Genomic DNA, 18,714 nt, shown 5'->3' with positions numbered 1-18,714 from the left:
GTGGGCTCAGTGGGCCTAGAGACTACCTTAGTGCAAACTTTAGTTTTGGGTGAAAGACCCTTGCGCCATACTCCCTGCTCCATCTTCAACCGCGACGACGGAAGAACGACGGGAGGAATTTGCAGGATGCATCGTCAGAAGAGATCGATTATCAGTTTTTGTTTCATTTCAATCATTGCTGTCATCGTATGCCTTTTGATCCTTCGATGAAAAACAGTTCCATGTGAAGCGATTTCCCTTCCATAACCGAGACCATCTTGTGTAACCACCGGCGCCTCGCTTTAAACATCAAGACCATCAACAACAACGCCCTTGGTCCAAGTCCATTGCATGACACGGGCAACTTCATTAGCAGATTCCTCAGAAACCATAACGCTGACCAGATACAGAGCTGCATCCAGGCCAGCGGTCACTCCCCCACTCGTAATAACACGCAGTCCACCTAGGCGCATCGCTGCGCGGCGGGCAATAGATTCGCGACGTGTCGCACCCTTGAAGGACATAGATCCCTTTCTGTAAGCGGTTTCAGTAGAGTTTCTTGCTAGATGAATGAAGGTATTAGCACTCACCGGGCATTGGAAGGACGGCGGCCAGCGTCAGATTTGCGTCGCACGTAGGGATTCTCATCCTCGTCTCCAATGTCGAAGCGCAAGTTGTTCACCACGTATCGGGCATCTTCAATGACATCGGTACGCTCGGTAAGATCACGGACTGCCGAGTGGCTGCAGAGATTCTCGAACTGGGTCATATAGTCAGGGTGGGTGGTCGCAGAAAGACCAGACAGGATACCAAGTTCGGCCAAGAAGATGGAACCGGTGCAGATAGAAAGCAGGGTACGCTCGCGAGTGGGATCGGCCTTCTGGATCTCAGAGTAGGCAGTAATGAGGGGCATGGGCTCGGCCTTGGCCTTCAGGATGGCGTCATTAACGTTGCCGCCAACGACAACGAGAACGTCGAATTCTGATAGGCGCTCGTGGGCCTCCTTCCAGGTGATCTGGGACTGGATGGCGACTCCCTGGTCTGAGAGAACGGTGGACTCGCCGGCGGCGACGGTGACTTCGAAGGCTCTGGAGGCTGTATCATAAACCTAACATTAGCCATTTGGTCCTCGACAGATACGTAAAGGGTCGAGGGTATGACGTATGGCTGACTTACAAGGATCATTGGCCTCGTGCAGGGCGGTGGTAAGGACCTCGAGAGGGCCAGCAAAGTCCATGAGGTTAAACTTGGGATGCAGGGCGAAGAGAACGTCAATGGGCTCATCAGCCACTGCAGACGATTTGTGTGCCATCTTGACGACCTTGTTGTGGTGTTTAAGTCAGAAGTGAGAGAGAAGAATGGATTGCAATGGTCTGACGATGTGGCAGGCCGTGAACTACCGACAAAGATAGAATTCGAGGATCGTGAAATGTCTTGGAGGATGGAATGCTCTCTCAAAGATCGCGTTTTGCTATGAATTTGTAGAGACGTATATGATATCACCTTTGTGAGATGGACTGAACAGGACAAAATGGGTGGCCGCGGGGTGCACGGGAAGCTCCTTCTTAAATGAGGCGAGACGTACCTCAATGGACAGAGCCCGTTGAGGAGGGGGATAGGAGCCATCGATGACTACACTCACAAGAAAGAGGGCATCGTGCCAGATGATCACCTCACGTGAGGAGGGGATCGAGCAAGGGCTCAGACTTACCAACCTGGAAATGAAAGCCCAGATCGTCCGCTCCCTCTCCGGGGAAGAGCAGAGTACCAGTCAATGAGGTGCACCTCCGGTCCGCAAGCAGTCGGTTGCATCCGCGGCCGGCAAGCTTTGCGGCAGAGAACCTCGATGGTGAATTGGATGAAACCTCACTTACACCTCAGAAAGGAATGGCGCGTGCCGTAGCGGCAGTCGTACCACCCGCCCCCGCTGGACCTCCAGGTCCTGGAGCTTAGGTTGTTCGAGAACCCCACTTGGTGGGACCTGACGTGCGTTGAAAATGCGGGGTAGGGTTGAGCCAAAAGAGCTTGGTGCACGGGCACCAAGCCCGGAAGCGACCGGGGGTCACCTGCTGACAGGTGGGTCCTTTTTCCATCGCAGCTGCCCCGCAGTCGTAGTGGAGCTGGACGACCTGATGTGTGGTCTGTTCTTTGGGCAGGTGCCGCATGCCGGACAGCTGTTGAAAATTGGAGTGGACGTGTTCGGGAGCCACCTGCAGTGCGAGAGGGCTACCCCAGGGCAGGCAGTGGCACGATTCAACGGATGGATTCCACTCGTTATGCGACCAAACATCCCATTGTGACCCCTGGGACGACAGGGCAAGACAGGAACGACGACCAAAGCCCCCTGGCTCAGTTCAAATCACGGTACAATTGACCACCTAGACCGCCTAGGCAGTTGGAGCAAGAACACGCCATTCCCTTCTTTGAACCTCCCGTCACTCTGATCAAGGCATTGAGATCAACTGCCGTGTCGCGCTGTTGCATCTCAGGTTTCGGGAGCTGGAGCTTCACTGACTAACTGGTTACCGCCGCGGTTACGCAGAACATCACCACAGCATAGAGGTACCTGATACAGCTCCTCCGTGGGAGATACCTAGGTACTTCAAGATAGGTATCTCAAGCTAGGTAGAGCTGTCGGTCTGACTTCTGTCAAAAGCGTGCAGTTCTGATAAGCGAAAAGGAGGGGCCGTTGCAGAGCGCCACTTCTGGAGCCGCCTCGAGCAGCCTCAGATCGTGCGGGACAGTCTGGCAGCCTTGCGGGAGTGATCGCCGGAAGATTGTGGCATCCAATTCGCCAGCCTCGGTTGGGTACACCACTGAGACCCTCATATCGTGCTCCGAGTTCCAACACGCATACTCAACAGCTTTTCGTTCCTGTCATTCCCTTTCAATCGCCTGATCTCACAGGAACATTTATCCTTGGATTGCCGCTTCAAGAGCGAGCGGGTCCGTATTACGGCTTTCCGAGAGCCCTGGGCGCACCAATGACCAACGGTGACTCGGGAAGCTCCCAACATCGAAACGCGACAGGACCGTACTTTTGAGTGCATGTGCTCGCTACCCCGCCGATCACGATGGCCTCATCTGGGTAAGTCTGCCCGAGCATCCAGTGATCGCTTGTCCAGCATCAACTTACAGGTCCCTATGATTGATGCAGAGTCTGACAAGCCATAATCGTGAACTAGGTCTGCCAAGGATCTCACCAAGGCTCTCACTAGCTTCATCCAGACACCAAACCTACCTCTCCCCGATGAGCTCACCACTTTGATCAGCAATTATCTGGATCGGCACGAGCACGCCGAAGATGGAGCTGCAGACCGGTTGAACGAGGAGCTTCTCGCCATCTACACCAAGAACGTCGAGGACCAGCCCGAAAAATATGCCGCCTTTCTTGCGATTCTACGGGAACTTCGTCCCGCCATGAAGACGCCTGCCAGGATCTTCGAGTGGTGGGATAGACTTCTTGACCCCGTCTTGGAATATGTCGGACAAGAAAAGGGCTTGGCTCGTGAAGTTGCCTCGAACACATTGGACCTGCTCATGATTGACCAGTTCGATGGATCGTCAAACTCGTCTGAGGCTAGCCTTGCTCCCTTCACTGAACGTCTGCTGAGTAGATGGATGGACGCCCGTGCAAGCCAGATAAACTGTGCTCCGATGGCGGACTTCAAGGACCGTATGGTGAAGAAGGCTTTAATGGCCTTCGGAAAGAAGGATCCCAAGGTTGGCGTTAGCCCTTTTCCTCGCGTATGCTGCTCTTGACTAATCGCTCAATAGGGCTTCATGACTTGCTTGGACCGGTATTTCGTCAAGAGAGAATATCGTAACTTTGCATTGAGCTTGCTATGCGATTTCGTTCAGAGCCAACCTCCACACCTTCATGTTGTTCTACAAACACCACTATTCAACAACATTCTGAACTCTTTACAAAAAGACGAGTCGACAGCCACTGTCACCATGGCTCTGGTGGCGTTAATCATGCTCCTGCCTTACATACCCAGCTCGCTCGTACCGCTCTTATCTAAACTGTTTAACATTTACGCTAGACTTCTATTCTGGGATAGGGATAGCTATTTTGCGCAAGAGCACACCGAAATCGGCCCGGAAGGCGGATCTAGTGAAGTTACCTGGGAGAGAGTGCTTCTTGATCCAGATCATGACGGAAGCTCGATCCCCTACCTATCAGGGTATTTTACTGTTCTGTACGGCTTATATCCCATTAATTTTCTCGACTACATCCGCAAGCCACAGAGATACTTGCGTCATGCGAACAACGACGACGATATCGATGTCCAGGCCATGGAAATCCGGGACAGGTCCGAGAGATTCAGAAAACAACACCTTTTGCATCCGAACTTCTACAACCTGACAATTGACTCGGAGAAGACGGATATGAGCCGATGGCTTAACAGCGAGGCAGATGAAGTTCTTGCTGAGTGTATGGCTCTTTCCTTAGAGTCTAAACACAACTCTCCCGATGCTCGCAATACCACGCCACTACCCGTGGGCTTGGATCAAGTAGCTGGAGAAGAACTTGGGGAAGACGACATGGAGGCCATCCTCAATGGGTCGTTGGACCGTGGAGGTGTTTCATCGGGGGTTGAGTCCACGCCCAGCATAGTGCGCTCACAAGTTGAACCATCTAGAGAACCTTCTTTGCATGGTCCGATTATCGACGCTGCAAGTCAGCAAGCTGATAGCACAAATCATTTGTCTGATCAGGTTTCCCTTGGTGGCCAGGAAGTTGCTGAGAGTCCTGTCCTCTCACCTCATCAACTGCAGTCGGCTCCACACACGCAACTCCATGATAGGCCTGTCACGTATAAGGCCAGCATATCTGGGCTTCGTCAGTCACTAGCAAATGCCAGTGTACCCTCGCTAGCCCTCGGAACCCAGGAGGTTGTAGAGGATAAAAGCCAAGGGCAGGTTGAGACATCGTCTGATTCTCTCAACCAACCACTGCCCGCTGGTGAAGCAAACAATTATGTCTCGCTTCTCTACCACCAGAATCTGTTACTTCTCAATGATTTGCAGTTTGAGCGATATATCAAGCAGCAACACATGATACATATGGGGGAACTGCGTCGTAAACAAGTCAGAGAAGCTGCCACCGAAGCTGAGACGCAGAATCTTGTCATGGCAAACCGAAGTCTGAGACAAAGGCTTGACGAAGCCAAACGAGGCGAAGCACAAGTGAAGAAGGAGTTTGACCACCGCAGAAGCATTGCTAAGAAGTGGGAGAGTGATCTCTCGACCAAGTTACGGGCGTTGCGCGAGGAACAGAAGAAGTGGGCAGCGGAAAAGCTCGCCTTGACACACCAGCTTGAAGAGTGCCAGAGAGAGTGCGAGCGACTGCGTAGCGCTGCTGACTTGGCCGAGAAAACAATGCTGCAGTACAAGCAGAGCAACGAGGCAATTGACATTAGCACAGAAGAGATCGACAGGCTAAAGGGTGAAGTAGCGCGTCTCACCGAATCAGAGCGTGCATACCACGGCAAGGAATTGAAAATGCAACAAGCGATAGAGAGCGCTACCTTAGCCGAAGCTCGGGCAGAGCAGTTGTCACAGCAAGTTACCGCACACGAGCTGCAAATCGAGAGAGTGAGGAAGCACTACGAATCGCGGATTGCAGACCTCAGTGATCAGTTGGCCAAGGTTGTCAAGGAGAGTCAAAGCAGGAACGTCGACAATGTGGTGGCCGTATTCGAATCCGCTCTCGCTACAAGCAGAGCGAAGCAGATGGAGCTACAGAGAGAATGCGATGTAATGAAGCGAAAATGTACCGAGTTGGAGGGGTCTCTTCTGGATCTCAGGTCTACGAATGAAGAGCTGTCCAGCAAAATCCTTGCCAACGAGAGTCAATCGGCTCTGTTATATGACGGGTCGGAAGCAATGACGCCTAGATCAGGCAGTCCGATTATATCTCGAACGGTAAATCGAGGATTCTCTGACACAGATAGTGTCGAAGGTATCTTCCGAAGTGCTACCCCCTCGTTGATACCAGCAACAAGACAAAGCTCTGTTTCTTCACCAACTTCGATACGCCGTCCAGGAACTCCTCCTGGAGCTGGAATGAGCGGTGATACGTCTAGTCGCTCGTCTCAAAGAACCAGTCCAGTTGTCGAAAGGCACCATGGAAAGGGTAAGGCACTATCTCTGTCCACGTTTAGATTAAGTAAAGCCGCTAACTGTGAGGTGGAACAGGGGTACTTGCGAACGCTCTCAAGAAGGAGCGCAAGGACAAGAAAGAAGATAAGCATGAGAAGAAAAAGTCGAGTCTTCCTGCCTTCAAGGGGATGAGGGGCTTTGTGTGAGTGTCACGACAGCAATGCTGGAGTTTGGAACATAATTGGGAAAGTTGGCACACAGTAACAACATGACCTTAAAACAATATTGTTGTTTGCCTGCTATGGCCCAACTACTACAGTATACCCTTGGCTTGAATTGACTGAAGTCTTTAAGATTTGCATGGTCTTTTCTTCCTTGTGATAACACTCTAATTGAAATTCCCGAGTCATTTCGTCCGAGTGTCCAAAGGCTGTTCACTGTTACTATACAGTCATGCGATTCTTGGCGCTTCGGCTTACCCCTGCCGAATCGACGATAACCCTGGTCCGATGGCGCATCCCCAGCCTCCCACAGCAGACAGGAAGCTCTCCACTCTGCCACATCACGACAACGGTGCTGCGAAGGTACTCTTCCATCTTGCGAAATCCTCGCGCTCTTTCTTTCTCCCTTATCGTGATGGAATTCTCGCGTCCTCGGCTGTAACCAACAAAGGCCTCAAAGACATCGTCAAGTTTGTACGCGGGAATATCAGGCTGTGTCATGCCTAGATGTTGAACAATCCTGCTATAGTCGTCGTCCAGCAGTCCAGCTTGCATCGTTATTCCGTCTGTTGGCTGCATAATTGATCTCCCGTTGCAAAGTTGCTGTGCGCGGCCGAAAACGCTAGGCTGAAAGCTTCAGCAGCTTGAAGGGAGCCGTTAGGCCAAAGAGGTATATCTGCGACCAACCGAGCCATTCAGTTTGTGTGGCATCAAGCAGTGTCTGGGTGTAACAGCAACTGGATCATCGCCTCCGTCACAAGGCAAACTAGAAAATTTCCCCTCGAACATCTATTATCTGTCGATAATCCCGGGGGGTTCTTTCCATCGCACTTGAGTGGTCCTCACTTTCGGTCGTCACAATTTCTGCTACCCTTGCTCGTGTCGCAACCGTACGCTTGAGAGCTGGTTTCGAGACTGAAAGCCAGTGGCAGTTGCGCGTCTCGGCTTGTCTGCCCGCCACGGACGCGAGAGCTGGATCGAAGCATTGGACTTAATAACGGACGGGACCGAAGGATTAGAACGAGACGAACAATCACCACTGAGTGCGCACCCTTGAGAGCCCGACCTACTATCTGACCTCTTCGTCAGCCGGGTAAACCATCCAGATGGCGCCAATGAAACGACTTTCGAACCAACGCGATGCAATAGCGCAAAAAAGCGATTTCGACTCCGTTGTCAAAGAGTTTCTCGAGCTTTCAACGCCAATATATAAGCGCGATCCAGCCCCGAAATCAACTTTGCATCTTGAAGAGAAGTGGGAGGAAATCCCTCCGTCGGCACACGGCCAGGTAGCCAGGATAGCAGCCTTCGCAGCCGCAGGAGATCCATCAACAACACCTGCAATCGAAGGATCCCACCTCTCCGAAACCTCACCATCCACTCGTGCACTCCCGCGACAATACGCCGAAACCTCCACAATCCCAGCTTACTACGGTGCACTCTACTCGAGTCCGTCTCCAGGAGCCGTGGTGGGCATCACCCTCGGCGCTGTCGCCGGCTTCATCCTGATCCTCTTCCTCATCTACACATGCATCAACCTAGGCGGTTACTCAGCAGCGATCAGCGAATCCGGAGGAACCGCGTCGGTAGTGACGCGGCGGAGTCGGCACCACTATCGCTCTTCACAACACAGCGAAGCTGGCGGTGGTGTCCGCGGTGGCATGTACAAACATCGGAGGAGCAGCAGGCGCCGATCACGGTCTACGTCCTCGGCTGGTGACGGGGGAGAAACGGTGGAGATCCGCAGGACCAAAACAAGCCGTACGGATCGCCGGGGTAGGTCTGGCGATGCTCACAGACGTGGACATGGCGACGGTATTATCCTGGAGGAGCGGCACCAATCGCGGCCGATGGGACAGGGACATGGCCATGGACAAGCGGTTGCGGAGCGGATTGTAGTCGAGGAGAGGAGGAGGGGCAGGAGGAGGCAATCGAGGACGGCGAGATCACGGTCACCGCCGGAAAGAGGGCCGATTGTGGTGGAATCCTCGGAGCCTTCGCATCCTCATGAGAGAGAGAGGATTGTGGTTGAGGAGGATGTGAGCAGTGTGTCATCGCCTCCCGGGCCGCCGAGACGGAGGAGGAGCTCAGGATATCGCGACATTCGGCCAGGTGAGTTTGCGGGCGGGGATGAGCCGTTGAGGGAGATAAGGAGGTCGAGGAGTATTGGTCGACATGGGGAGTGATGAGGAACGAGGCTTTGTGTGACACGATACGACGAAGGGGGCGATGCATTGTTATGTATCCTGCTGGATGGTCTAGGCTTGGAAATAATGAACTTTCAAGTGATGAAGTTCTGCAACGGATCCAACTTGTTTCGAGAGATTGGATAAAAGCACGCACTGAGACCCGTATGAGAAATATTGGATACTGTGCACTCCAGACTCTTGGCTGAACACGATCTTGGGAGATTGCCAATACTTCGAGTCCTTAGGATTTCAATCTTGTATATTTCCTGTATTCTCCGTCATGTGCCATATGTGCAGTATGTACATCATGGTTGCGGGGAGTTGTAGCCTTCGAGTGGAGTGGAACATTTGAATCGATATTGCGGGTCTTGAGCGCCTCACCTATCTTTCACCTGCTCTTGAAATTTTAATACATAGTATGTAGCCCTATCGACATTGGTAAATAGGTGGAACATTCCATGTTTCTGTTCATTCCCTGGTCTCGCACAATGTGGTGCTACTGTCGGGTACTGAGTAAACCTACCTACCTACCTAACGATGGGTAGGGCACTTACATGATTCACATGCGCTGCAATGCAGCTGCCCTATCTAACGGCTCGACTTCCCTTGACACAGGCAAATGCCGACGCCCCTGTCCCGTTCCTGCCGTGCCTAACAGGGCGGCAGATTACCCACCGAGATCCCCGCAATGTGCTGGATTGGCGCCTTCCGACGACCTAACCAATAAGCCCAATTCCCCACCATGTTTTCAATGACATCACCAGCGAGTTAAACCACCTTTCATGTGAAATTTGCTTGTTAGTTCATTCGGAATCAACTCCCTATTTTTTGCAGGATATACTTACATTATCGCTCAAGCCGCTACTCTGTTTTATAATCAATCCAAAGACTCGTCTTCGTATACGACAACTCCAGTGCAGCAATTGCAAGTACTACCACACGACATGGAGCATCCAGGTAAGCACCAATTTGGGCTGCGGAAGAAGCAGTACGGGACTCGATGATGATTAACCAAAACAACAGTGAAGGACATCCGCCGAGTCATTGGCACCCTTTGCCAGGGAAGCCCTCAAGAACAAGAAGATACCCTTAGTCGTTACTTTACGCCGTCGGCGTCGTTCGTCCACCCCTTCTGCCGCGTTCCCCATTTTGACAATATCTACATTCCCCGATACGGCCTTCTGAATTCCCGAGAGATTATTCAGTACATCTATAAGTGGTATGCTGTGTCCTTGGCCTTATACCATGCGCCAATATGTACAGCCAGGAACAGGCAGACTAAAAGTGTACTTCCAGGTACAAGATTCTGAGTCCCAAGATTGATATCGAAGTCGAATCAGCCGGTAAGTGCATCTCTCCACATCAGCATGCAAACCGCTGCCCTAGATAAAAGCTCGAACAACTAATGAACTCTGCAACTATCCAGTCTTTGACCAAAAATCTTCCCTTCTCTACGTCAACGTCGCCCAAACCTTTTCCATATGGTTCCTCCCCTTTCACAGATCCCCCGTCCGCCTCGTCACAGTCCTTCACCTCGTCCGCGAAGACGAGTTCAAAAATAATCACAACAAGTCCAGAAACCCGCGCCGCCGTCTTCTCAGCGAGAACAACAACGCCTTGGCAAAACAACATGTTAGCGACAACGACTCAGACCACTCAGGCTCCCTAGAAGGACCCAGCTACGCCTCGGTAGCCGCCGGCGACGCCACACCAGAGAAGACGGAGGAGGGAATCCCCATGGCTCACCCGCCCAACCCAAGCAACCCTGTTGCTGTTGAGAACGCCCCCGTGGCTTCTGCTCGAGCAAGCGGGGAAGCAGAGAGACTAGTCGACGGTTTCAATGGAGGTAACAACAGCAAGCGGTACCTAATCACCAAGCAGGAAGACTTTTACCAGGTGAATGACTGGCTCAAATTTGTGTTCTCGAGTCCGGGAGCGTGGGTGTGGTATGCCATTCAGGTATGGAACTCAATCTTGTGCGTGGTAGGCGTGGTACTATTTGAACCATTGATCAGGGCTATTGGGATTAGACGGGAGGGAGGCGGAAAGCCAAAGTGGACGTGAGTTTCCGAGGATGTTGAGTCTGTAGCCATATCGGGGAACCCCTCGAGAAATTCTATAAGTGGAAGGGGTGCAAGAGATAAGATTGAGAAGATCCAAGCCAAATGGAAGAGATTGGATGTTACATCACAACTTAGGATGATGAGACATCAGCTGTATCGGTAATACTCTAGAGAGATAGTCATGGACTAATATGTATACTCAAGTTGACTGCATTCCTTTAATACACTGGTACCAACGCAAGGCGATACTAAGGGTAGAGATTTGAGCTTACCATCATCTCGAGTCATGGTACACTGTTCTTCTAACCCTGTAGATGCCTTATACAATTGTGTTCTGTCTCTTTCCCGCCCCTTCTCCCGTACCGGTCGACCCTCTCGTCGGGACGGTCAATTTAATCCAATTCCTGTACCGATTAAATTCCTGCTTTCGTGAGCTCCAGCCAAGGAACACGTTCGGCCAAATCTTCTATCCGCTGTCACCATGTCTGTTCTGTTCGTATAATGTCGCCTTGTAGACGTAAAACTCCCCGGGGTATCGCTGCGCAGCTGGGGGCGCTTTTGTGCATGCAATGATTCTCAGCAGCCGATAGTCGATCGGTCTTGATTTTGCCCTCATATCTTCCACTCCTCTACTATCGGGCGGTTTGCCACATAAATTCGCCTGAGCAATCAACTCTCCGAGAAAAAAAAAACGAAAATGATAGAAAATACGTTTTTCCATCTTTTTCAAACAACCTGCTTCTTCATCCACGCAACAGGGACGCAGCATCCCAGAGTAGCACTCTCTCGTCCCAGCCAACCGACGCGCACCAACCGCCTGCACCGAACAAACACCAATCCACGCCCGTAACAAACTCAGTATGCCTGTTCATAAGGCCCAACTGAGTTCCCGCACGGACAGTGTCAGGCTGGCGCCCGCTCGGTACCGGTGGCTGAACGTGCTGCGGCATCGTGGATCCGTCCGTCCACACGCGCACGCTCATGTCGTAGCTGGCGCTCACCAAGATGTCGCTGGCGTGCGGGCTCCACGCAACGCGGCGGACCGCGTACTCGTGGCCTGTCATGAGCGCCAGGGGACCGCCGGCCGGGTTGCGGATATCGAACGTGCGTATGACGCGATCGACGCCGGCCGTGGCGATCACCGTGTCGTTATATTTGTTCCAGTCGTGCGTCAGGACTTCGTTTGGTACCGTTCCCGAGTAGATGGAACCGTCGGCAAGGCGCGAGTAACCCGACCCGCCCGTGGCCGGCGCGTGCACGGGGATCACGTTGGTCAGGTGGTACTTGGCCGATACGGGCGTGCGCAGGTCGAAGATGCGCAGGGAAGAGTCGGCGGAGACGGCGGAGACGAGGGCGGGGTTCGAGGGGCAGTAGGAGGTGCTGTAGGTGCAGCAACCAACGGGGAGGGTCTTGAGGGAGGCGTTGCGCGTGGGGGACCACTGAAGACAAAGTAGGAGGATTGTAAGCCAGCGCGCAAGTCGATCGGCCATGATGCTACGATGGTAGGTAGGAGGAACACAAGAGATGAGCACATACAACTTTGGCGGTGCCATCCCAGGAACTCGAGATGAAGCTGTCCTTGGTGACGGGATTCCAGCAAACCGAAAACGTTTCCCGCTTGTGTTCGTGGAAGTTCATGACAGGGAAGTTCTCCACCCCCAGGTCGAAGAGCTTGATGGAGCCATCGCCGCAAGCGACAATGAGCTGATTCTCGTTGAGCTCCGACCAGGCAAGATCGTATTGGGCATCGTTTGTCTCAAAGGTCTTTTCGCACTGGACGCCGGCTGCGCTCAGGCCCAGGCAGAAGAGGCGACCGTTGCCGACGATGCCATAGTTGGCGGCAGTGGCGACAGCAAGGCGTGAGTCGTAGTATGGGGAGTACTTGACGGCGTAAGGATTGTAGCCCGGGGTACGAAATTCCAGCATGGACGCCATGTTGAGAAACGTGGGCTTGTCATGTGCTGCCCATCAGGAGGTCTCTGTGATAAGTTGGCGAGCTCTTCGCCGACGTGAGTGGTGCACAGCCTGATGAATCTGCCAGCGACGGTCGTGAGATGAGGCGTTGCACCTGGAAATGACGGCGACGGCTTGGACGTATCGGTGGGTTTTGGAACGGGCGTGGGGTGTAGGTGTAGGTGTTGGCAGAACTCACTGTGACGGGATGGAAAGCTGGTTGGAAACTAACTGGGGAACGCCAAACAGCGACAAAGCCGTGGGGAAAGCCTCGGCTCGTCAGCTCAGCTACATACTAGTGGGGTACCCCGGAAGCCCGCCTGGCATCTTATCTGGTCGGCACGTTGCCCCTGCCGCGGGCGTGGAAGCCCCGGGCCGTAACGGCGTCAACCCCACAGCATGGATGGATGTACTCGCTAACTCTGTAAGGGTTAGCGTCTGCCCATGACGTCGCCCCAGGTTACGTAAAATATAGTGTACACTAGAAATAAGTACCGACCTGTCCCCGTGACAGCGCGTCTTTAGCCACATTCAATCACGTCCCCTCCTTTCTCTTCGCAATAAGGACGCGTCTAACATTACAAATCCATGTTCATTTTTCATCCCACGCGCATCTAACCAGCGTGAACCCGGTCATGGTGACAGACACTCCAGCATGTCGAGATTTTGTACTCCTTCCTCTAAGCCGTGGCAATGGACGGGTTCATAACGAGGGGGAAGAGGAAAGCCGAGTCGACGCTGGAGGAAAACGTGGACACCACGCAAGTAAAGCAGACTATCACCGCCTTGTATAATCCCATTGACAACACTCCCGACGGCGATGGAGAATCAACCGATATCAAACTGGCCATACTTGCTTCATTGCATCCAGACTTCGGTCCTGATGCATTACTGGATCTTCTAATCGCCCACGATGGATCCGTGGAAGCCACCACGGAGGCTTTGAAAAGCACCCAGGGCGCAAGGCAGATAGCCAAGAAGAAACCCTCAGGTATCACTTCACAGGCTTCTTTACGCTCTTTCGCCGTTCCATCTACCACCGGCGATGGCGACCATGGCGGTGCTAGTACTATCCCCAAGAAACCCAAGCTCCTTTCCCGGAAAGGCGCAACACTCCATCTCTACGACCCCTCCGACATCAGCACCCACACCCCTTGCACCGTCATCCATAACTTCCTCCCCCCCTCGGTCGCCAATAGCCTCTTGGTAGAGCTCTTGGAAGAAGCCAAGACCTTCGGCAAAGCCACGTTCAAGCTCTTCGATAACGTAGTCTCCAGCCCCCACACATCCGGCTTCTTTGTCGGGAGCGATTACGAGCTCGCCGAGCAAAAATCGGCCTACTTCTACAACGGCGCGCGCCTCTCCGATATCCGCCGCCTGACGCCTCAGCTGGAAACAGTGCGACCGTTGGTGCAGGACGCCGTTAATCACGAGATCCAGCAACGCATCCGGACTCACCACCTGTACGGCGGCAAAAAACTCAGGTACCAGTCCCCCGACCGTTGGTCGCCCAATGCGGCGTTTGTGAACTTGTACGATGGCCCGGAACAGAATGTCGGCTGGCACAGCGACCAGTTGACTTATCTCGGTCCGCGAGCCGTCATCGGGTCTCTTTCGCTTGGCGTGGCAAGGGAGTTTCGGGTGCGGAGGATCTTGCCCAAGGATAAGGACCAAGACGGTAACTCCAGCACCACATCCAACGCCAACCTCGACTCCCTAAACCAAGGTCAAATCTCCATCCACCTCCCGCACAACTCCCTCCTCGTCATGCACGCCGACATGCAAGAGGAGTGGAAGCACTGCGTGACGCCAGCGCAGGCCATCGATCCACACCCGATTGCGGGCAAGCGACGCATCAACGTCACGTACCGTGATTATCGGCCCGAGTTCCACCCGCGGTACACACCGCGGTGCGCTTGCGGAATCCCTACGATTCTGCGGGTGGTGCAGAAGAAGAGGGAGAATTGGGGCAGGTATTTCTGGATGTGTCACGCCGGGAATCAGCCGGGCAAAGAGGCCTGCTCATTCTTCCAGTGGGCAGAGTTTGATGATGACGGGAGGCCGTTGTGGAAAAAGGGCACGGGCACTAGAACCGCCGGGCTAGAACTTGATACAAGAGAGTCCGCTCAAGCACCGCAGAGCCCGGATATGGAGCAGTAGTCATCAACAGCGAGTCCTGAACATGCACCCTCAGTGAGAACAACACAACCGATGGCAAAACAGCCATGGCCGTCGGACACATAAGAGAGCATGGTTTCCTTTATAGACACTTGGAATGAATTCACTTTTTACCATGTACGTATGGATGCTTCCCTTCAACGTAAACCCACCTGTCTTTTCATAACCACCATATCGGCCATGCCCAACGTCCCGATTGCTTCTCCTTTTCCTTGTCCTTGTTTTCACGCGCTCTTTCTCCCCTTTCCGTTCCTTTCATCCCCTTCCCCTGGTCCCCTCTCTGCTTCCAACTACCGGTACTGCTACCTGCCCTGTCATTCAGGCTTCCTCCTGCACCTCCTCCATTTTCGTATCTAGCTGTTACTGCTGCTACTCTACCCCGAAGCTTCTTCGGTCCATTCACACTGCCGGCAACTTGACGAACACGGTCAATGCCGAGAAACCCTCCAGAACCATTTTCTACTCGACTCTGTCGGTTATTCCGCGACGGTAATGTCTGCATCGTGAAGCCAACATCCATACTGTAGGACTCAGTGTCTCGAGGATCTTGGTCGCTATGGCCATCATATCCTCCTCCCCTCCCACATCTTGTTGTTGCTCTTATCCCTTGTCCGGCTCTGCTCCGTCCAGTGTCAAGAAGACCAAACTCCATGGCGTCAAAGTCAGCAGGGCTTGCTATGCGTGTGGTCATAGATGAAGTTCGGCTTAGGCTTGTTGTTCTAGACACTCCTTCTGGAGAGGAAGAAGCGCCAGGAATAGAGAGCCGTGGAGGAGGGGGCGATGGCTGTTTTGCACTCGCTCTCCGCCTGTACTGTCGAGAAGTTGCTGCTGTTGCAATTGCCGGTGATGATCCAAGAGATGAAGAGTATGAATGTCGTGACGGCCATACGCGAGTCCGGAGACTGTCAGTACCTTGGTAAACCGATTCGTTCGTCTCCGGGCGTCCGTTATCGTCACTACTGCCGCTGGCGTTGATACAGTTGCCCTCATTCTTCTTTATTATACTATCCGTACTTCCACCGGTTCTTGGTGTGCGCGTGAACTGGAAACAGTCCAAGTTTGTTTGATTAGAGTATGAGGAGCGTGCTGATACTGGTGTCACTCTCTCTTTCGCATCACTCAACATTCCGTGCTCATCATGTTCAAGATGCTGCGATTGGTAATCCCCACCCTTATAGGCTTCAGCAAAAGAGATCGATGCAATTCTGGAAAGGCGTCCTACAACAGCCTCATCGACTGTCCGGATTTCGCGAGTCACTGATCCGTGCGCATGAACGTTGGCTTCCCGACCACAATAACCGTCTGCTTCGGCAGCAACAGAATCATTTCCCGACGAATCTGACTCCTCACCTGGAAAAAACCAGAAGTCTTTCTTGAAAGACTGTAACGTGCCCTGTTGTTGGCTGCCACGGCCTCCTTCGGCATCCGACAAACTGGGAGCATGCGTCCTGGTATTGAGGCTCGTCTGCCGTATTGGGATGAGAGGCGCTGCACGTGTAGGCGGAGCGGAAGGTCTGACAACATTGTCGCTCTTTAACTCCGTTGCTTTTACATTAGTCAACCTTGCTGCTGGCCTCTTTGCTGACCGAACGGCGAGTGCACTCTGGCCTTGTCTTGGTATACCAAAACGTATTTGAGCTCTTGGGATCGGATTTGTATCTTGACCAGAAGAGATGGAAAATGCACTACTTGTGCCGCTAGTGTCATACGAATGGACAAGCAGAGACGTTTGCTGGAAATTCCTTGCCCTTCTCTGTGGCGGTGAGGACCGCGAAGTGAGTATGCGGTGTATTACATCACCTTCTGTATCCGCGCCCCAATGCTGTGCAATAATTTCAGATAATGAATTGGGCTGTAGCACGTCGCGCGGCGACCAGAGCGATGATGAACCTTTTCTTTCAATGGCAGCAACCGCCGTGGTCTCTACCATGGTCTCCTGGCTCACGATGCCGTCCATCATGTTGTTGCGCAACAGCCCTGTTCTCTGCGAAAAGCCAGAGTGCTGGTACCTAATACGGACCTGTAGGAAATCGAGCTTGGTACCTCCCAAATGGTATTCAAGATCTTCAATGAGATCATCAGAACTCTGTCTCCTGTGGCGTTTACTTCTGCTACTGCATCGAAGGGCAGTAGGAAGTAGTCGAACATGCACCAGCAGGAGTAGCCTCGAGCCAAGATAGAGAGTGGTCCTTATATTGAAGGTCAGATTCACACAAAATAGACTTTTAATGGAATTCAAATTGGATCAATGTTAGGAGTGGGTCTGGAAGGGTGTATACCTTGCGCATGCCTTGTCGTCTATGACTTCAATGATCTCGCTGTTGTCTGTAGGAAGTATTCCAATCGACAAATTGTAGAGACAACCGTATTCTAACGCATCTGTACGTATAAGGATACTATGGTCAGTACGTTTCAAATTCACGGACGAATTCCTCCGAGACATTGCCTGGCATGTAATGGACCTGTCGATCATACCTGGTGAGACTGGGCTGTCATTGTAATCATCTCGCGCTTGAGGGGGAATGCTAGACTGATGATTTGGTGCGCTGAAATCGCTAAGCTGTGTTGAAAGTTGCACCGCCGCCTATAGCGATGTAACTCCATTCTCTAGAGCTTTGATTTCCGGAGTGACTATCACTTTGGGCACGAGCATGAATGGCTTTTCCGCAGACTGACCAGGCGAGCCCGAGTGCGAGGCGCTAGAGCAGCCTCGTAGTGATTTTCCTCCAGCTTCAAGTATCGAGTGAGAACTTTCTTCTCTACAACTTGCAATAGCATTGCCGTGGCTTTGCGCGTTCAGATTGAATACACTCTGAGAACTTTGAAGGCGTAGTGATGATTGACTTTCCTCTCGTCCCATATTGTAAGCCATTCGAGATAATGGAGTCGGAGTTTGAGGCCTAGATGTGTTGGCACAAGCAGCTAAGATTACGTCTTTCCTGTTGCCGCCCCTTTCGCGCTCGCTTTTCAAGTCTTTGTGGTCTGTGATCAGCTGCCTGGCTCTTTGAAGCAGAAAGTTTGGGCTTCTGGTCGTTTTGCAAGGCGACGGGCTCATTCGAGGACGCTGATTACGCAGACTTGTACAAGAGTTGGTTCTGTGGAACTCGAATGCGAGATCGGAAACTCTATTGTGTTCTATAATCAGTTAGCAAGTCTGACCATTGAGGCACCATTTCAGATAAGCGTCAAGGAATTCTGTATGCTTATATCGATTCAATGAAGAGGCCTTGGTCCGCAGCAAGTCACTTACGGTTCGACTGAAAGGTATTGACGGTGATCACTGGTTGACAATGCTCATACCCTTCTAGAAGGTTGGCCGTTGAAGACGAGGCGTGCTCAATTGCCTTATTCTCTCTGGTCTTTGGTACAGCGAGGGATGTGTTCCGCCCTGGTGGCTCTGACATGCTGTCCATGCTTGCATCAGACTTGAAGCTTCCAGCGCTGTCATATCGTGTGGCCGATGGCGGCTGGTAACTTTTATCTGTTGTGCTTGAGCTCACGGAGCGCTTGACGATCTGCAGTGGCTTCGGTACGACCTCATCCTCAGCAGAACGGACATATCGATGGTTACTTCGGTGATTTCGCGGAAAGGATCCGGTCATGTCGACGGTAGCCGTGGCTGACAGGCACGTCAGCAAGAGCGTTGGACGCAAAGCGGTACCGAGGTGGGATTCTGAACAATGTACACGGTCAGGTTCGGTGAACTTGCTGAATGGACGGCGTGTGTACGGCTTGCAATTGGTATGGTAATGAGAAAATGTATCCGAAGTGTATTTGCAAAGATTACTGCTAGTCATGTACGTCGTTCTTCCACCCAACGTCGAACTTGGATAACACTCGAACTGTCTGCTCTGATGATGTCCGGGTATATTAGGATTAGGTTAAGTTGGGTTTAGTTTCAGCGCTTGGCGGTTTTGATCAAGGCCTTCTGATCTGCTGTCATCGTCACGTTCCATCTCCTCGAAGAAAGCGAAGAGGGGAGGAACGCCTATTTCGCAGTTGCTTCCTCAACCAGTTTCTAGT

General features: G+C 52.5%; 7 protein-coding genes across 7 annotated transcripts; 4 read left to right on the top strand and 3 right to left on the bottom strand.

Annotated features, from left to right (window-relative positions):
* Positions 1-131: 131 nt before the first annotated feature.
* On the bottom strand, positions 132-1,534 carry NEUTE1DRAFT_116391 (uncharacterized protein; the record flags this gene model as incomplete). Its single annotated transcript, XM_009851065.1, has 3 exons — positions 132-513; positions 570-1,074; positions 1,156-1,534. 3 exons carry the CDS (start codon positions 1,289-1,291, stop codon positions 282-284), a joined length of 873 nt encoding a protein of 290 aa, XP_009849367.1.
* A 1,519-nt stretch (positions 1,535-3,053) lies between these two features.
* Positions 3,054-6,441, top strand: NEUTE1DRAFT_120968 (uncharacterized protein; the record flags this gene model as incomplete). The annotated part of the gene is made up of 4 exons (XM_009851064.1): positions 3,054-3,067; positions 3,165-3,702; positions 3,757-6,121; positions 6,184-6,441. 4 exons carry the CDS (start codon positions 3,054-3,056, stop codon positions 6,291-6,293), a joined length of 3,027 nt encoding a protein of 1,008 aa, XP_009849366.1.
* Positions 6,442-7,414: 973 nt separating this feature from the next.
* Positions 7,415-8,898, top strand: NEUTE1DRAFT_145172 (uncharacterized protein; the record flags this gene model as incomplete). Its single annotated transcript, XM_009851063.1, has 1 exon — positions 7,415-8,898. One exon carries the CDS (start codon positions 7,415-7,417, stop codon positions 8,492-8,494), a length of 1,080 nt encoding a protein of 359 aa, XP_009849365.1.
* A 437-nt stretch (positions 8,899-9,335) lies between these two features.
* On the top strand, positions 9,336-10,760 carry NEUTE1DRAFT_60135 (uncharacterized protein; the record flags this gene model as incomplete). Its single annotated transcript, XM_009851062.1, has 4 exons — positions 9,336-9,454; positions 9,521-9,716; positions 9,794-9,840; positions 9,924-10,760. The coding sequence occupies 4 exons, from the start codon at positions 9,442-9,444 to the stop codon at positions 10,559-10,561; spliced, it is 894 nt and encodes a 297-aa protein (XP_009849364.1).
* Positions 10,761-11,231: 471 nt separating this feature from the next.
* Positions 11,232-12,632, bottom strand: NEUTE1DRAFT_60133 (uncharacterized protein; the record flags this gene model as incomplete). Its single annotated transcript, XM_009851061.1, has 2 exons — positions 11,232-11,999; positions 12,097-12,632. 2 exons carry the CDS (start codon positions 12,493-12,495, stop codon positions 11,304-11,306), a joined length of 1,095 nt encoding a protein of 364 aa, XP_009849363.1.
* A 280-nt stretch (positions 12,633-12,912) lies between these two features.
* Positions 12,913-14,811, top strand: NEUTE1DRAFT_145169 (uncharacterized protein; the record flags this gene model as incomplete). Its single annotated transcript, XM_009851060.1, has 2 exons — positions 12,913-12,922; positions 13,199-14,811. The coding sequence occupies 2 exons, from the start codon at positions 12,913-12,915 to the stop codon at positions 14,671-14,673; spliced, it is 1,485 nt and encodes a 494-aa protein (XP_009849362.1).
* A 3,025-nt stretch (positions 14,812-17,836) lies between these two features.
* Positions 17,837-18,095, bottom strand: NEUTE1DRAFT_38203 (uncharacterized protein; the record flags this gene model as incomplete). The annotated part of the gene is made up of 2 exons (XM_009850435.1): positions 17,837-17,886; positions 17,942-18,095. 2 exons carry the CDS (start codon positions 18,093-18,095, stop codon positions 17,837-17,839), a joined length of 204 nt encoding a protein of 67 aa, XP_009848737.1.
* Positions 18,096-18,714: the final 619 nt, after the last annotated feature.

The sequence above is a fragment of the Neurospora tetrasperma genome, assembly GCF_000213175.1.
Source record: "Neurospora tetrasperma FGSC 2508 unplaced genomic scaffold NEUTE1scaffold_2, whole genome shotgun sequence".
Classification (NCBI taxonomy): Eukaryota; Fungi; Ascomycota; class Sordariomycetes; order Sordariales; family Sordariaceae; genus Neurospora; species Neurospora tetrasperma.
Note: the sequence above shows the minus strand (reverse complement) of the source record. Positions and strands in the feature narration are given on the sequence as shown.